A 19584-nucleotide genomic window follows, 5' to 3' on the forward strand; every position below is an offset into this window, starting at 1 on the left:
TCGAAAGGGAGCAACATCTCAGCAAGGTCATATATTATTTTTAGCTGCAGGGCATAACATTATATTTATTTAGATCTTTCAAAAAAAGATAATCTCTTGATATTTGTGTTTTGCTTTTAAAAATTTGACTTATTTGCTGTTTTAAATGTGGCTATGATGTTGAGAGACTTCAGAAGTGATGTAGTTAAATTACTCTAAAACACGGACATGATTGCAAGTTAGTTTGCCGGGTTCTTTCAGCTTTCCTGCTTCTGTTGGTCTTTTTATGGTTGTTTTTCGGTCTTTCATGGTTTTTATTGCTGTACTGATTTTAAGGTTTTAAATGTGATTTTTATGGAGTTTTATTATATTTTAACTTTTGTAAACCGCCTTGGGATGTTTTATGAAAGGTGGTATAAAAATTGAATAATAAATAATAAATTTAATTAATTAATTTTGTGTGCCGCACTTTGCACAGTGCATAAATTCCTAAAATGGCAATTACAATTGATTTTAAAACAGAAGACAGATAAATAGAAAATTACACTTCTTTTCTTCCATATTGTTTATTGTTTATTTGTTAAATTTATATATACTGTCTTTCGTTAAAAACAATCCCAAGGCATAGGTGTGTTTTATTGGTGTGTGTGTTGTATTTATAGTGGTACATAATAATGCACACTGCCTTAATACTGCAGTGCTGCGCAGAACAAAACTCATTCCACTCACTGATGAAAAAATTAGAGGGAATACTGGTGAGAAGCCCCAAAATGCCAAGGAGATGGGCCTGCCTCTTGCACGTCTGCTTAGAAAACGATAAGCACATCTTACAAGAGGATACACTGTGTTCTTCCCCTAAGTAGATCAGACACAGATCATGGAGATCTTTTGAGGGGTCTTTTTGAGGCTTGGCCCTACAGCCATCACACATCTTAAAGCTCCATTTCTCCTCAGCCATATTCAAAAATGTAATCAAAGTCCATTCCAAGGTCGAATTTATGCTGATGATGTGTGGAAGCCATTCCCGAATCAATAGTCCAAAATTAACAGTCTGGTTTTTTGCTTTTTGTTTAAACAGATGAACTCACACTAAAGAACTTTTACCGATGAGAAGCAACAGCCCAAGGACTGAACAGAAAATAACTGAAGAACATGGCGCCCGGCCCGCCTTTAAACAGCACACTGTAGGCGTGGCTTGGTCACCTCGATGAGCTGCGGCATTCTACCGCGAAGGTCCTGCAGAGGCGCATCACTCATTCTTATGGATCTCGATCCAGATCCTAAGGTCAGTACTATCAGATATAACCAAGCTATCTTTCATATGCCTTGATTTATAGCTTAAATTCATTCTTATTTTCCCGATGATACATTTCATGTTACTTGAGCTTATTTGCTCAAGTAGGGGACCACAAGCGCGTCTTTGAAACAGAAACATATTCTGAAAGTAACACCCTCCACCTCTGATTCATCTACATCAGCAGTGGGCAAAATACAATTCCTTGGAGCAGGAAGCACTTCTTGTTCTCCTTGCAGCTGACTTTCTCATTTCTCATTTAAAAATAAAACATAATACAACAAAACCTAATTCTCTGATCTTTATAAAGGCAGAATATGATAAATGCCTATCCAAATTAAAATTTATGGTTCTGTATATGCTTCCATAAGAAGCTAAAAAGCAGGATTATTACCAGAATAGCTACTTTTTATATGCCTTCTGTCACATTCAAGAATCAACAACCTTATACTGCAAACATGTGAACAACTCGTGTATTGGGGCGGAGCCACCACTGGGCCAACAGGTTCAAAGAACCTGAGCTGAGCCCAATCAGGGGCCGTGCTTCGTGTCAGATGCGGGGGTGCTGGTTTAGCTCCTGAGAGGGGGCCGTGCAGCCCCCATTCAGGAGTTAAAGGGCTGCTGCGTTTGTGGCGTGGCCAGGAGCTGCTCTTCCCTGCCTTTAAGGCAGGGAAGAGCTGCTCCGGGCCGCGACGTGAACAGAGGGCCAGCCTGAGTCTAGCTCCTAAAGGGGCCGCACGGCCTCTTTGGGAGTTAAATGGCCAGCGCTGAACCAGCCTGACTCACTCCCTCCCAACGCCTGAACAGAGCTGCGGGGCTCCGTTTGGGAGCCAGACCACACACCCAGCATCTGATGTCAGATGCAGGGGGCGGGGTGAGCCATGGCCACACATGGGCTGCTGGCAGTCAGGCCCCACCACTTTCGTGCATTATTTGTTTGAAACTGCGAAGACCTTCCACTGTAGAACATATTTGCCACAAGGCCCAGTGTAATCCAATCAATGAAATGTTGGATGTGAACCTCAGGAATTTAGGTGCAAATTTCACCACAACCATGAACTTAATTATTCAGAAGCACTGGATTATCAGAACCGATTTTCCACTTAAAATGTATCCATTTTTGGCTGGAATACAACATAGACAAACCTTGCTATTTGTATCCGCAGTCAGGTACTTGACACCCGACCTCAGCATATGCAGAAAAAATAGATATGTAAATTTCCGTGTATCTGTGGTGTTGGGGGTGGCTGGAAATGCCCTCTGACCATTTTGAGAAAAGGAGTGTCTCTTTTTAACACACACACCACATTTTTTCACAGAAAAATGGGGGACTTGGGGGGTCATTCTTGGACAGCTGGAGACGCATGGAGCATGGTAGGGCACTTTCCCCCCAGTTGGAGCATTTTCATTTATTTTTGCCTCATTTTCCTGTCTCCAGGAACCTACCCCCTCCATTCTCATTGCCTTAATGCCCTGTTATCCGTGATTCCATTATTTGTGGTTGTATCAGAGAATGGAACTCTGGTGGATAATGGGGTTCACCTGTATTTATTACTTTAAATTTGTATTCTCTTTTGCTATTTTTCTCTACATAGGATCTTAATTGCAAAACCAAAGCCACATTTTTGAAACTCATTATGAAAAGAATTATGCAAGTTACCCAACTGCTATTTGATCTAATGATTTAAAAAACAGACACACCACCAGTCTTAATCACAAGCCAAACATTAGGGGATTATGAAATACAGGCAAGCAGCAAGTATGGGTAGCACAGCTGGTACAGATAGCTATAGGCAGTAAAAAAGTTTTCTAGCTGCTGAAAACTCCACACAGGCCTTGTAATAGCTCTCTCTCTCTCTCTCTCTCTCTCTCAAACATTTCTTAAAGAAGTTGTCTCTAGGTCAAGGTTTTTAGTTTTAGGGCTGTGGAAGCATTGCGTTAGTTGTGACCAGAATACTTACTCATGTAACGGAAAGTCTCCTCGGCAAGGACTGGGGAATTGATCTCAGGGACGTGACTGTGACAGCTCGGAGACTGGATCCAGTCTTCATTTTCAGAGAGATACAAAGAGTCCACTCGTAACTTGTATTGAGGCAACTGTTCTTCAAGCATGCTCACCAGCTCTATTTCAGGGAGGTCTTCATTAGGACAGTCATCTGAAAGATATAAAGTGAGCATCATGATACAAACCTATGAATCTAAGTTGGGGTTACAATCCATGTTGGGATGAATGTTGTGGGAATAATTTATTCTGCTAAATTATGGATTCTCATCAGACTTGATATTAAAAACCATCATTATAGGTTATCAATAATGATTTGACTTGATATTAAAAGCCATCATTATAGGTTATTAATAATGATTTAAGCCTAGGCTAATGAGAAACAGTACAATTCTTAGAATATTTACCAAATCAACATTATAGAAAATTGGCTTCCACCAAATTTGCTTTATATTGTGTTATTTTCCTGGCCTGGCCATATTCCAACTGATAAAAGGGTAATGTACGGAGTACTTAAATTAAAAGTGGAAATGTTTTTCTGCATGATCTTATATCCTAGCTGTAGACCAGATAAATACATTTGAAGAAGTGGTCTGCCAGCTATGTAAATCTTTGGCATAAAGTAGGGAGCAACTCCAGAATTTTTTGCAACTCCAATCATTTACAAATCTTCTAAAGGAACAGCAGCTGTTAGGCTCCAGAAGAAAATATCTTCTTAATTTATAGATACCTCCCCTACCTTTCAACCCCAACTGTTAAAATAATTTAAAACTACAGCAACAAAGAAGTACTTAATCTCAAAATATAAGCACAAGTGTTCTTTTCCAAACTTTCCCCCATGTTTTGGAAAGGCGGTATATAAATTGAACAAACAAATAAATAATAAATGCAAACATGTTGCTTTTAGCATGGTTCTTTATTGATTTTTAAAAACACAAACCAGTTTGGGAAGTTCATCTGAAAAGTGGTATATAAATGCCATAAAAATAAAATAAAATAAACTAGCAGACCTGGACAGAGTGTCTGCGCCCTCTCCCCCCGGGCGTCTCTGATGCCCACTCCCCACCCCGCAGTTTCTGGCCAGCGTTTAAGCTGGCCCATCTTCCTCCCCTCCTGCCGCCACCTCCCCGCCACCGCCTCCCCACCACAGCTTAAAAAAAACCTGTTATCATATTTGTCCAAATAGAAGATGACCCTGAATTTAAGATGACCCCCTTTAAAATATGGAATAAATATAGGTTATACTACTGTTCTTACTTAAAGGAAGAGGACCCTGAATTTAAGGTGTCCCAAACCCTCCCCCCAAATTTCTAACATCAAAGAACTGGAACAAAACCTAGAAGATAAATACAGTACTTACTATATACATAGTAAAATCTGTGAAACCTACTCTAGCTTTTATAGCCACCTAATGGCACAGCAGGGAAATGACTAGACTAGCAAGCCAGAGGCTGCCGGTTTGAAACCCCGCTGGTACCTACATCGGGCAGCAGATATATAGGAAGATGCTAAAAGGCATCACCTCATACTGTGCGGAAGATGGCAACAGTAAACTCCTCCTGTATTCTACCAAAGACAACCACAGGGCTCTGTGGTTGCCAGGAGTCGACACCGACTCAATGACACACTTTACTCTAGCTTTGAAGACAGAGGTTGTCTCAAATGTTAGAGTAATGATTTTGAAAACTGCATTCTTAAATAAATTTCTACTGAGGAATTCCAAAAGCTATAACCAGCATCTTTTAACAGACTTACCAGTGATGATCTCTGAATCTTTGTGGTTGAAATTCATGAGGTCTGCTTCACACTTCAGTTATTTGGAAACCGTATCCTGTGCTCATTGTGCATTACTCTCATTTTGGTTGATGGATAGCTTTGGTTTAAAAATCAGAGTAAGAGTGAGCCATGCATCTCTCTTGGCATCATGAGAACATTTTCTTTACTTCAACCATGTGGGCTGGATGATAATGTAGGTCCAAGGATTACACATTTCAAATGTGCACCCCATCTGATCTTCCTGTTATGGTCCCACTTGGATCAGTCATCATCTTGAAAGAAAGGCATGGAAACAAACAAGTTAAAATTCAGCTTTTAATATTAAATGGAATCAAATGATATCTGGAAATCCATCAGTGCACCACAAAGACTAACATGCACTTGCTTTTCTTTTTAGAAAAAAAAATTAATTAGTTCAGATATTGATGGTGCATAAGCAGAACAATTAATAATAATAATAATGATGATGATGATGATAATTCGATTTCTATACCACTCTTCCAAAAATGGCTCAGATTGGTTTACACAGAGAAATAATAAATAAATAAGATGGATCCCTGTCCCAAAAGGGCTCACAATCTAAAAGAAACATAAAATAGACACCAGCAACAGTCACTGGAAATACTGTGCTGGGGGTGGATAGGGCCATGAGCTTTAGTTCTGATGGAAGCTTTAGTTCTGAACAGTGAGCTTTAGTTCTGATGGAAGTTTAAAGACTCCAGTGAAATAATACCTACTTCCATTTCTTAGTATAAAATGTGAATTTCCCTTAATTGGCTTCTCTCAGTCCCCAAATAATAGTATTTTATAACTAATATTTTCAATTATTCTTTCCCCATCATTAATTCCAGACTAGGAGATTCCCGATTCATTTTCTATCAGATTATTTATTCAGTTGTTGTGAACCTTTACAGAGCTCAAAATAAAATGCTTTCTTTCAGTATAACAGAAGCCCTAATGTGTGAATCCATATTTTCTGAGGTAGAACCTAGCACTGAAAATAGGTTTCGACACGGAACCTTGGCAAATACCACCTTAAATCAAGCCCTGATCAGTACATATCAGCAAGAGGAGAATTACTCCTTTCAGTCAAGTTGTACATGCACTTCCTACCCCACCTATAGGAGCTGGCCCCTCGGTTTTGCAAAACATCACACACCTGATCAAGGGCAACAATCTATGCACTTCTGAAAACTGTTCCATTTGTAGTTAATATTGTCTCAAAAATTGAGAGTTAAACATTGCTAAGCAGGTGTTACACATTTAATTTCAACATAAGGTATTAAAGAAACACAATCCTTCATACATGACATTTCCTCAAAATCAGATTAGTTCCCATATCGGGAAAAGTATGTACACCACTACCATCTCATATGAAGTTCAGTGCACAGATTTATACTGTAACAAGCACACAGATCAAGCAGCCACTGCAAACAATGGTTGCTCAAACTGTGTACCTGCAGCAAATTGCACTAAGTTACATATACTACATGCTTTCCAAATGCATACTGCCTCAGTTTAGGAAAAATGTTACATATAAAACACCACTTAGTGCCTGAAGATTTAGGTTCAAGACAAGTGTGTGACCTTTACTTAAAAGCAGTCTCCTCTCTTATGAGAAGTCAAGAACCGCAGGCCTGTGTCGTGATTGTTACTTGTGTGCATGCTTGGGACTACTCATGTGTAAATCTCCTGTAACACGGAGTAGGTATAGAAGCCAGCAGCTGTTCATGCAAGCTGCTCATGCTTACTGACTCAGACAAATAAAGTGTGCTTGTTTTGGATCCTGCCTCCATTTCATTTATTTCTACTGTATATGTTTGTTTTATGGGTACAAACATGACAACCTGAACTACAACCAAGTGATTATGCCTGTCAGAGTCCTTCCCTGACACTGCTCTCAATTCCAGGGAGGTGATTTTGTTTGTTTATTAAAATATATTGTTCTATGACGATTTAGTCTTCTGGGAATGTATCCAGTTTTTCTTTTCTTTTTACTTTCCCTCGCTGCCACCATAAAAATTCTTGTTACCTTGCTCTCGGTTCTGAACACCTTTGGCTACGTAGCCTTGCAAATGCAGGATAGGTGTATGCTCAGGATATAAATGAAACAAAACTTGAGATATAAAATCAAAACAAGAATAAGTTTATTATTTACTGATTACAATAAAGGTCTCTGCAAAGCAGGACACACAAGCTTCTCTACCAAGTTACTAGGTACAACCGGGATGGGGAGATGGGGAGTTAGTGAGAACACTGGTCATAATGTGCTCTGCAGGCTCCAGCTGTCTAGCAATGCCCCCCGCAACCCACAATTTTGGCAATTTGTTGTGAAAAAATCACAGGAGTTTTCTTTTCTTTTTACAAAAGAGCCACAAAATGTCTCCTTTCAGCAAAATGGTGGCCAGAAATGACCTAGGAACCGCAGATATGTGGGTTAACATTATCGTTAATCCACATACCCTTTTGGTTCCCACATATACCAATGCCGGGTCTCATAAGAATAGCCGTGCCGGATCAGGTCCAAGGCCTATCTAGTCCAGCATCCTGTTTCATACAGTGGCCCACCAGATGCCTCTCTATTGCCTGACCATGAATACACAAAGCCACAGGTGTTGGGGATGCATGTGACAAGGTCCACCTGTACTGAGAGTCAAGCCTCAAAGACTATTTGCAATTTGGAGGCAATTAATAGAGCCTTAACATGGTGTCAATTACATTTGCCATTGACAAACCTATAATTCCTTAATAGTTAAATTACATCAGGTTAAGTGTGTTTCCCAGTTAATTCAGCACACTTATTTTAGGACAACCATATGAATCACAAAGTACTATCACTTTTAATTTAGTGAGTTGAAGCTTTACTTTGCATTACATTTAAATGAGTAATCTCGTTTTGGCATTCATGGTTTCACGTATCCGTGGCCAGGCAATCTATACCCGGTTTCATGTATCTGTAGTTTTCGACAGTGCAGTTCTGCCCTAACACGGTTGTGCTCTTGATGCATGTGCTCATGGGTTGTGAGAGGAGTTTGGAGGAGGATGGTGGAGTGCTCTTATCTTCATGGCCTTCTAAAAGCCATTTTGGGTAGCATATGGTATCTTTAGGGAGCCATTGGGAACCTTTAGGAGCCTTTTTTGAGCCATTCCTGTGGAGCTTCTTCGAGCCATTTTCTGGAGTCTCTTGCAGCATTGTGCTGCCCTTGTAAGATGCTAGTTGTCACTTGTATAAATTTAATTTTAATTTTGAAGGAATTTTACTTAATTAAAAATTCAAATTCAATTTAATTTTAAGTTTGATAATTACAGTATTGTATAATTTAATTTAAAATTCAATCTAAATTAAAAATTAATCTTAATTATCCATTGGAAATTTATTCTCCTCTCACTCCTTGATTCTTAAGACACTTCTGTGTGTGTTTACTTGAAATGGATTTCATTTTGTGCTGCCTCTTTGGCCAACCAAACAGACCAGGGGCTTGTGCTGCTGTGTGTAGGACTTCAATTGTGGGGTGAGAAAACTTCATGATTACGCATTACTGGAGGAGCTGTGGGACACTGCTGGAGGAGGTAGAGAGTGGGAGATCTGATGTCGCCAAGGTACACTGCTGTGCTCCATCCTTATTTCTGCCTTTCTGGTTATTTTTCAATCATTTTTCTGGGTCTCATAAGAATAGCCCAGCTAACCTAAGAACTTAACCTCCCAATTCCAATTAACTTAAGGTTTCATAATTCAAAGTTTCATTATCCACAGTTGTAGACCAGAACAAAACCCCTGCGAATAACGAGGGCCACCTATATAGTAACAGGTGCATACTGGGAATTCCATAGTACCTCAGATGGAAGCCCTTGAGGTTAAACAAAGGGACATGCTTATCTGAACTTACACAGTTTGCTGATCAAAAGCATTTTAGATGCTGCATGAAGAAAGCTGGCACCATACTACATTTACTTCTCATTGTGCTGCAATCTGTTTTGTGTTCTCCAGCAGCAGAACACAAACAAAACACTGACCTTTAAAAAAATCACTATTTATTAAGACTGTATGTGTACCCGCGGTTGGGGAGATGGCCCGGGCTGTTGACACGGTTGCTCCTAAACGCCCTCTCCGGCTTGGTGGAGCCCGTTCTGCTCCTTGGTTTTTGTTGGAGCTTAGGGCGATGAAGCAACTCGGGCGACAGCTGGAGTGACGCTGGAGGAAGAGTCGTCACAAATCCGACCGAACACGGGCTAGAGCCCATTTTAGGGACTACTCTGTGGCGGTGGGGGCGGAGAAGAAATGCTTTTTCCCCGCCTCCATTGCGTCTGCTCAGTGCAGACAAACAGCTGTTTCGTCTGGTAAAAACCTTGCTCCACACATCCCCCCAGACAATGGGGGAGGAGTCATCTACAGCTCTTTGTGATCAGTTTGCCTGTCACTTTGCAGATAAAGTCACTCGCATCCATGCTGACCTGGACTCCAGAGTTTTGGCAGTTCCGGCAGGCGTGCCTTTGGTACCATCTGGTCCCGTTGTGTTGGATTCTTTTCGGTTGGTGCGGCCTGAGGATGTGGACAAGATCCTGGGCAGTGTGCGGGTGACTTCGTGCGCTCTTGACCCTTGCCCTTCATGGCTAATAAAAGCTGCCAGGGAGGGGACAGGCAGATGGCTGGAGGTGATCGTTAATGCTTCATTAAGGGAGGGCAGGATGCCATCGTGCCTTAAGGAGGCGGTGGTAAGACCACTATTAAAAAAGCCCTCCCTTGATCCCTCCAACCTGGATAACTATAGACCTGTGTCTAACCTTCCCTTTTTGGGCAAGGTGATAGAGCGTGTGGTGGCGTCCCAGCTGCAGAGGGTCTTGGATGATACGGATTATCTGGACCCTTTTCAATCTGGCTTCCGCCCCGGGTATGGGACTGAGACTGCCTTGGTCGCTCTAGTGGACGACCTACGCCGGGAACTAGACAGGGGGAGTGCGTCCCTGTTGGTTCTGCTAGACCTCTCGGCGGCGTTCGATACCATCAACCTTGGTATCCTTCTGGGCCACCTCTCGAGTATGGGAATCAGAGGCACTGCGTTGCAGTGGTTCTGGTCCTTTCTTGGGGGGAGGGTCCAGAAGGTGGTGCTGGGGGACTACTGCTCGGCCCGGTGGCCGTTGGCCTGTGGGTCCCGCAGGGATCGGTCTTGTCCCCCATGCTGTTTAACATCTACATGAAGCCACTGGGAGAGGTCATCCGGGGACTTGGACTGCATTGTCAGCAATATGCGGATGACACTCAGCTCTATCTCTCCTTGTCATCTGATCCTAGGGAGGCGGTGGATGTCCTGAATTGGGGGCTGGAGGCCGTGATGGGCTGGATGTGGGCTAATAAACTGAAATTGAATCCGGATAAGACGGAGGTACTGTTGGTCAGTAGGAGAGCCAATCGGGATGAGGAGATTTTACCAGTTCTGGATGGGGTTGCACTCCCCTTGAAGGAGCAAGTACGCAGCTTGGGGGCACTACTGGACCCGGCTCTGCTTTTGGAAGCTCAGGTGGAGGCGGTGGCCAGGGGTGCCTTTGCACGGCTTCGGCTAGTGCGCCAGCTGCGTCCCTTTCTCGAGAAAGCAGATCTGGCCACGGTTACCCACGCCTTAGTCATGTCGCGGCTGGATTACTGTAACACGCTCTACGTGGGGCTGCCCTTGAAGAATATCCGGAAACTGCAGCTAGTGCAAAACGCGGCAGCGAGGGTTTTATCCGGAGCTGCCCGTTGGGAACACATCACCCCCATTTTGAAAGAGCTGCACTGGCTGCCGGTTCGTTTCCGGATCCAATTCAAGGTGCTGGTTTTGACCTTTAAAGCCCTAAATGGTTTGGGCCCGGGGTATCTGAGGGACCGCCTGCTCCCAAGGGTTGCTGCCCGTTTGACGAGGACATCTGGGGGGGCCCTGCTCCGGGTGCCGACAATGAGGGAGGCCCGGCTGTCGTGCACTCGGGACAGGGCCTTCTCTGTTGCTGCTCCTAGACTCTGGAATGCTCTCCCAGTGGCCATTCGTTCCTCAGACTCCATCACGGCTTTTAGAAAGCTTTTAAAGACTTGGCTTTTTACCCAGGCTTTTACATAATCGTTTTTACTGCTGCTTCTGTGTGTTTTTATCTGTTGTCTTGTTTTTTATGCTTGTTTGATATGTTCTTAGCTTGGTGTTTTTATTGCTTGGTGTTTTTATTGCTTTTATTGTATGTTTTAATTTTTGTAAACCGCCTTGGGGTTTTCTTTTAACGAAAGGCGGTATAGAAATGTAAAAATAAATAAATAAATAAAAAATTAATAATAATAATTAAAGCACATTAAGTGTCTTTAATCATTCTCCCCACCACCCAAATAAAATATTTCAGTTCAACTACTTGAAAAACATTTGAGATACTGTATGAGAAACTGATGTGCTGAGTTTTTAAAACTGTATAAATATGTATGGATTTATTTATTTAGTATATTTTTACAATGCCCCAAACTCACATCTCTGGGCAGTTTACAACAAATAGGTCAAACAATATGCCAAATCAGATCCCCATCTCTGGCACCAGGAAAATGTGTACAGTAAGTTTTGAGTTAAAAATAGCAAAAAGTCCCCCCCCCCTTCATCCTCTATCAAAGGGGCATTTGGCAAAGAAACTGACTGAGGTACATTCTCTTGATAAGAAATTCTATTTCTCCAGTTTCTACCCACCACTCATGACTAGCAAGAACATTTTCAAAAGCAGCAGGAGAAAAAAGATTAGACTTATGATTTAAAAAGGTCAGTAAGGTTGTTCACATGACTGTTACGGGGCAGGTGGGGGGGAGAAGGCAGGGCCAAACCTACCTTCCCCCAGATGATCATTGATCTTCTGTGTGACATGCAGTTCACATGTCCACACAATCTGCACTGCTCTGAGCAGCATGGCACTCTGGAGGCCTGGAAATTGAAGCCCAGCCTCCAGATATCCCTAAATGCATTGCGTGATGAGGGATTTCCTTTCAAGTCAGGCACTCTAGGCATGCAGCTCCATGTCTGCTTGGGCTGCCGGCACCCCAACCACATACAGTACCCAGGAAAAAGCCCGAGGAATATTCCTGGGCTACCCAGAGAGGCATCACCGGGATCGGCCTCCATCCCAGCACTTCACACGAGCAGCCCTACCCAAGTAGGGCTATCCAAGTCTGGGTAGGGCTGCTCGTGTGAACAGCCTCAGTATGTGACTATGTCATCAAATGATCCCATCACCATACAGATTCACCTGAGAAGGCAACAAGGCACAATTCATCAGGTCAACTGTCACATGTATTCTCTCTCAGAACTGTCTATTATCAGCCATTCCACTTGGCTGCTTCAGAGCAAGAGGTGAGACAGCACAGAGACCAGCTGTTTGGCTCCTCTCCTAGAATTGCCTCCCACAGTGGGCATCTCCCCAGTCATTATAATAGTTATAAAAGCATGCGTGAAAGAAATGACAGGCCTTGTGCTCAAAGCAGCAAGGAAGGTAGAAAGAAGAGGTTACTAGGTGGAAGAAAGAAAAAGGGTCCAATACAAATATATCAGAATCATCAGTTACTGATCTATACTATAGATTATGCAGTGACAGATGTTTCAAAAGCAAACGATGTCAGCCTGAAATAATAGATGGAAATCCCTTGCATGGATAATAACAGCTATCAAATGTCTAATCACTGACTGACCTCATTTCCCCATTATCTGAAAAGTATCTATTTCAGCTGCTTGCATTCATTTAAACAGACTTTGCAATAACTTTAGATTAGGGTCTCTCTAAAATATGTGTAATCAATGCAAAAATTAAGGCCAGCAATGTTTAGCTAGACACACACATATATACTTATACACATATATCCAATATCATGTATACCCCAAACATGACATTACAGCTATATTTAGATGTATAAATACTCCATTTTAAAAATTACTTATTTCTAAGGCTATTTTATATTTGTACAATTATGTATTTGAGGAAAGTTCATACTATTACAGAGATAGCAGAATAATTATTCCAGAGTAGAAACAAGATTAGTCTATTGGAGAAAAAGAAAAAAGAAAAAACTAGTGGCAGACTAAAGACTAATTTATTTCTGTATAACCTTTTGTACGCTAGCACCTACTTCATTAGAGTTATGAGGATGATGGAAAAGGCAACAGATATATTTAGTAATGGGGAAAATATTACAAGACGAGAACAAGAAACAGAGCCCGAAAACAAATGCAATAATATATCAAGTCAAATCCAAAAGAATTTTGTAAACACATTTTGTTAAGTAAACTTTGTTGTGACACATTTAAATAGAATATAACACACCTGCTTTGCTGAAATACATATAAAAGATTCAGATTACTAGGCAGGCAAATCAGTAGGGGGGAAAGCATGTAACAAATGATCTCACTTTGTTCTAGTTTATCAGCTGCTTTTACAGTAGAGGACACAGAAGTCAGGCATAATGCTATTTCCCCTCTCCCTGCTGTCTGGATCTCTGGCAATCCTACTTTCAGACAGCTGTTCTGACAAATTTGCAAGTGCTCTCTGGCTTTTTCAGTGCTACACTGCTGAAGAGGTGTCCTAAATATACCTCTAAGTTTGCTGCTTTTCCACAATTATTTCGGAGTGCAGTTCCATTGCACATTCTAATTTTTTTTTTCTGTGGAGATTTTACAATTCAGGAGGATACAAACAAATCATTAGGTTTCTATTAACCAGAAGTAAATGTCTAAAAGCAAGAAAGGAAAAATGCACTAATCCTTTATCACTATCATCAATCTGAATGTATCCAAATCCTAAAAAAGCCTGACCATTCCCTGCCCCCACCAAACATTTTGAACCAGTTCATCAAAGGTTCAAATATGCTAACCTCATATCATGTTTTTATGGAAGAACATTTAAATATGCAATCCTCCTTGTTGCTAAAAATGACACAGTCCAGTAAACACTTTTCTGTCAGCAGGATCAAGTAGTGAACTGACCACAAGTGGTACAATATGGTCTGTACTGCGTGGGCTGATCAGGGAAGAAGCCAGTTGAATAGAGCCAACATTTCTTGAGCTCTGTTTGGGAGGATTTCTGGATCCAAACCTCTGTCTGATACCTCATGTGGAGGTGGTGACCAGGAATGCTTTTTAACAGTTCCAGCTGATATGCCACCGGCACCCCTCTCTGGAAAAAAGTGACCTTAGAACAGTAGTGTACATGCTGGTAACCTCCTGCCTTGACTACTGTAGTAAGCTCTACATTGGGTTGCCTTTTTACATAATCTGGAAACTGCAGTTGGTACAGAATATGGCAGCCAGGTTGGTCACCGCACCATCCCAAAGACACCATATTACTCCAATTCTGAAAGTATACACTGGCTGTCAATAGATTTCCAGGCAAAATACAAAGTGCTGGTTGTTTCCAAGAAAGCCCTTAGTGACTTGAGCCCAGGCTATTTAAAAGAATGCCTCCTGGTTATTAACCCTGTTGCCTATTAAGATCGTCAAAGGAGGTTTGTCTGCGGGTGCCACCGGTTCACCTGGTGGTGATTCAAAGATGAGTCTTCTCTGTAGTTGCCCAGGGCTGTGGAACACACTCCCTGTTGAGAGTGGAACTGCTCCGTCCCTGATGGTTTTTAGCAAACAAATGAAGACATCTCTTCAGCCAGGTTTTTGGTTGAATTTTACCAATTTGTTGTTTTATAGCAATAGCAATAGCACTTACATTTATATACCGCTTTATAGCCGGAGCTCTCTAAGCGGTTTACAATGATTTAGCATATTGCCCCCAACATTCTGGGTACTGCCCCCAACATTCTGGGTATTTTAACATAGTTTTTAAATTGTTGGTTGCTTTTTGTTTTTTAAAGACTATCTTGAGGTTTCTGTAATAGGTGGTATATAAATGTATTAAATAAATAATAAATAACGCTTTCAGTGGTTAACAACAGTTCTGAAACCCACTTTGAAACCTAGCATTCTGGCAAACAGCAAATCCTGATGAAACTGGTGGTGATAAAACGAGAGCTAATATCAGCATAAATCACAGTTAAACTTTTGTGGCCAGGAGGAATCAACATTTCCTTAGGACTTATTTGGTTTCCATTTTCAGAATGATAGAATTAACCAAATTAGGCTAGATAAAATCCCTCTTCAAGAAGAATAGTGCATCTAGATCAGTGGTTCCCAACCAAGGTTCCTCCAGATGTTGCTGTGCTACAATTCCCATCATTCCCAGCCAGGGTGGATTTGATTTAAATCAAACTGATTTAAATCACAATTTAAATCACTAGCAGGGTGGATAAAAATCAATGATTTTTTTTTAATCAAAAAAATTCGATTTAAATAAAAAAAATCCGATTTTTTTGATTAAAAAAATCATTGATTTTTATCCACCCTGCTAGTGATTTAAATCGTGATTTAAATCAGTTTGATTTAAATCAAATCCACCCTGTTCCCAGCTACAATTTACTGTGGCTGGGGGTATTGGGAGTTGTAGTTCAGCAACATCTGGAGGAACCCTGGTAGGGAACCACTGATCTAGAAGATAAAGGGAACTGATTAAAAAAAAGATTAGAAATCTCATCTAACTAAAGCTGTGGGTTGTATACAACAGTGACAGATACATTTCATCAAATGAGACTGAAATTCAAATTTTAACCACAACTATTGGAAGTCTTTCCAAATATTACTAACTCAACAGTTTTGCAGAGTTAGAAATGCAAGATTAAAAAAATTAGTGAAGTTGAAATAAACAATTTTCATAAACTAAGCTTGAGATACAGAGCTGATGACATGCAGGAGGAAAATGAAGACAGCCACCCATATTTAATGAACACCACGCTGAAACTATACTTAACATTTTACTACTAATTTAATTTGCAATGACCTCCCAAGTTTCCTGCTGCACACAACAGCCTTGGCTGTCTTAGCCAGTTCTCTAGTTACAAAGATATAATGCACATTTCAGAAGCCTAATGTGACAAAATGCTTCAGTATCTTTAATGAAATGTAGGATTTAGAATACAAATATTAGTGCTTAACATGACCCACTGAAGCAAAGTTGGCCAACACTGGCACTGATTTGAGAAAAACAGATGGTGAGTTGCACATGCAGGCTAGGCCACAACACTTGCATTGAAACTCATATTTCAACTATATTACTCTTGAGTCAGCCATTGCCAACTTGCACATATGATTAGTGTCCAGAGTGAGGTAGGAAGCAGACATTCATAAAACATGTAGCATGAGATAAATCAAACAATTGATTTGGCAGACAACACTGACAAATACTGAGGCAACACTTCAGTGTATCACAGGAAAATTTTGCTATATATCACGTGCCAATGTTATTTTCATGCTTTCTGTACTGTGCCAAGCCTATTTTTACTTCCTGCCAACACCCAACTCTTCAAAATAGAAGTCTAGCAGCAAAACCTCGAATTAAGCAGGCAAGAAGATTGTACAGCACTAATGTCTCAACACATTACTCACAGCTTTTCAGAACTTTAGGCAGCACAACTTACTGATAGACTATTTGAAGACTTAATGACTTCAAATCATGAAATGATTAATGACCAATCCTATAGTAAGAAAAGAAAAGAAGTGATTAAACTTAGAAGTGCATGTTGGAACATTTTTGTTCCTGGGGTGAGTTAGGCTCAACACACATCTCCTCATGAAAATTTAGAGTGACATTGGTATTTATCTATCAAGTTCACATCCTACGCTTTCTCTATGGAGCTTAAGGTGGTATACATGGGGTCCTTCTGCCTTTTATCCTAAAAAATTGTGAAGAAGGGCAGGCTGACAGATGGTGACCGGCCTGAGATCACTCGGTGCACTTCATGGCAGAATGGAGATTGGAACCTAGGTATTTCACATTGCATTGCAATTAATAATTGCCTGTCACCAAGGATCACTGGTGATAAATTATACAATAGCACAAAATAATTCTTAAGGACAACATTTGATGAATTAGGCATCAAATAAGCACCTCTTTATTGTTTTTAACAATGAACACATTGCTAAATATGCTTCTTTTTAGCAGGCTTTAAAATAACTTCAATATAACAGCAACAATACATCTGCATATCACTTAATAAATGACATATTTCTAGCCAAGTAGTCATCTTTTTGTTCTTACAATTCCAAAGTAAGCCATTTAATATTTATTGCATCACTACCACTTCCCAGACTATGGGAAACACTTATATCGGGCAGCAGCGATATAGGAAAATGCTGAAAGGCATCACCACATACTGCACGGGAGATGGCAATGGTAACCCCCTCCTGTATTCTACCAAAGGCAACCACAGGGCTCTGTGGTCACCACTGTTCCCTCTAAGGCGTGCACACGCTCATAAGTTTTTGGATGTCCACTCAGTTCATTTGAGATCCTGCTCAGGTTGAATCAGGAAGGCCCCATTCTGAATGAAGGTGCTGCCTTGATGCTGCCTGCCTTGATGCTGCCACCCAGAAGAAAACTCATTCCACACAGAGATGAAAACAATTAGAGGGACCACTGGGGGTCAACAGGAGTCGACACCGACTCAACAGCACACTTACCACTTATTCCACACACCCAGCCAGGTTTTTGTTTGTTTCTAATAGGTATTGATGTCTCCTAGAGGCACATGCAACAATGTAATACTATCTAAGAACTGAACAAAATGTGTTGGTTTGATTTGGGAGAAAAACACACAGCTGGAGGAGTATTAAACCAACAAATGAAGTCTGAAATCCTATGAATACCTACCTGAGAATAAACCCTACCAAATAAACATAGGGTCAGGTGCTAGACGACACAAATGATGCAGCTGGTTGTACACAGAGGCAAAACTGTACATGTGGCTCTGAATAAAGTTCTAGATTATGGTTAAAATGCAAGTTCCTTCTCTTGAGTAAGAGGCCCTCAGGGACATATTTTCAGGAGGCATAGTGGGCTTTGGAGAGGAAGGGAGTTCAGGAAAAACTGCCCCTCCTCTGAAGTGGCACCACATTAGTCTAGAAGTAAGCCAGACTTGAGAATCTACAACCACTGCTTGCTTGCTTTCCCCCTCTGCTAATATGTTTTCAATACTCCCTTCTACTTTAATGGTGCATATGACATTTTAAGTTGTAAATGGAGTGCCTAAGTCAACCATTACTGTTTTATATTGCAATAAAAATACTATGTTGCCTATTTCATATACTGGCTGAATCTTTATAGGGCAATATTTTAACAAACACTAATCTTTTCAATATATATAGTGGTTTATTATTTATCCTTGGCCTGCTTCATTGACCTACATAGAGCATCCCTGGAGTGAATCACTGCAGCCCATGTGGTTTAAATCCCACAAAGTAACACAATTACTGGTTAATTTACCAATGGTAACAGTAGGAGGCTTACTTGCAAATTTACCATAATCCAGACTTTATATTTATTCACAGCCAGGTGTATTAAAGTGGAGAGATTTCTAGGGAAGGGGAGATGCATTAAGATCTAGGTTAAACCTCTGCTCACAGAATGTTGTAAGAGGACAAATGAGACACCAACTATTCACCAATACACTTGTGCACTGGAAATATGTTCCACTGAGTTCTGCGATGATATGAGGGTCAAGGATCAGGAAATTCACTAATCTACTAGTAAAAAATTATGAGTGAAAAACTATGCCTAATGAGTGAAAAGAAATCCTAACTGGTAATATACCAACATAGCTAGAGGAACCACCTGATGAATAACATATTTTGTCTGGCTAACATATTTTGTCTGGCTAGTGAACTGAGCCAACTCCTGATGAGGGTCTTGCATCTGAGAAAACATCATCCAAGATTTGGCTCACGTGCTGTAAACATTAGTCATAATTTCTTGGAAGTTGGCTTCCAGAAGCCAGGATTAAATAAATAAAGGAATGAGATGTAAAGTACAGAACCAAGGAGCGACGTACCATCTGCGACATACTGGGACGGTAAGGAGGTATGCTGCCGCCCTGGATCGACCATTTTTGAGAACAGCGCCGGCGGGGGAAACGTGGCTGGGGGTAAGAGCACCCTCCCCAGTCCTTAAAGTTATCCCCCCACCTTTGAACTGGCCAAACCGTTGGTCTTTCAGACTGGTTCAGAAGCCCATAAAGGGCTGTGCACATCGCTAATGACCAGTCTCTTCTAAGCCTTCTGCCTGTGTGGCAGAAAGAATTTGGGGAAAGAAAGGGGACTAGCAGTGAGCACAGGTAATGGCTGGCAAGTGAGCTATGCCTACATTTGTGGATCTCTGTGCTGTAATTAGATCTCGTTTTGTTTTGTTCTGTTTATACTTCACTGGTATTTTGATGCACTTGGTTTCTTCTCCGCCTCTTATACAGAGCTTTATTTTAAATGTACACATTATGGGCATGATCTTTCCTTGCGTAGGTGCCCATGCAGGCAACTATCATACCCTTTGTATTTTTTTAAAGTGTCTAGTATATAGTGTTGATTTTTTAAAAAGTGTATAAAAACATTTAGAATGAAGTACAGAACATGTCAAGAGCAGATACTCAGATGTGCCATACTGTATTAACCTCTAAAACGCA

General features: G+C 41.0%; 1 protein-coding gene across 2 annotated transcripts in view; it reads right to left on the reverse strand.

Moving 5' to 3' along the window:
• The window catches only part of TRAK2 (trafficking kinesin protein 2), a 67791-nt gene that overhangs the window by 46369 nt on the left and 1838 nt on the right, over positions 1-19584 (reverse strand). For both annotated transcript variants that reach the window (XM_053279787.1, XM_053279777.1), the window contains exons 2-3: positions 5031-5323; positions 3235-3429 (exon numbers count right to left, since the gene is read on the reverse strand). In XM_053279787.1, the coding sequence (XP_053135762.1) occupies positions 3235-3429; positions 5031-5067 (232 nt within the window). In that variant the 5' untranslated portion in view covers positions 5068-5323. The remainder of the gene's footprint in view (positions 1-3234; positions 3430-5030; positions 5324-19584) is intronic.

The sequence above is a fragment of the Hemicordylus capensis genome, chromosome 1 (genome assembly GCF_027244095.1).
Source record: "Hemicordylus capensis ecotype Gifberg chromosome 1, rHemCap1.1.pri, whole genome shotgun sequence".
NCBI lineage: Eukaryota > Metazoa > Chordata > Lepidosauria > Squamata > Cordylidae > Hemicordylus > Hemicordylus capensis.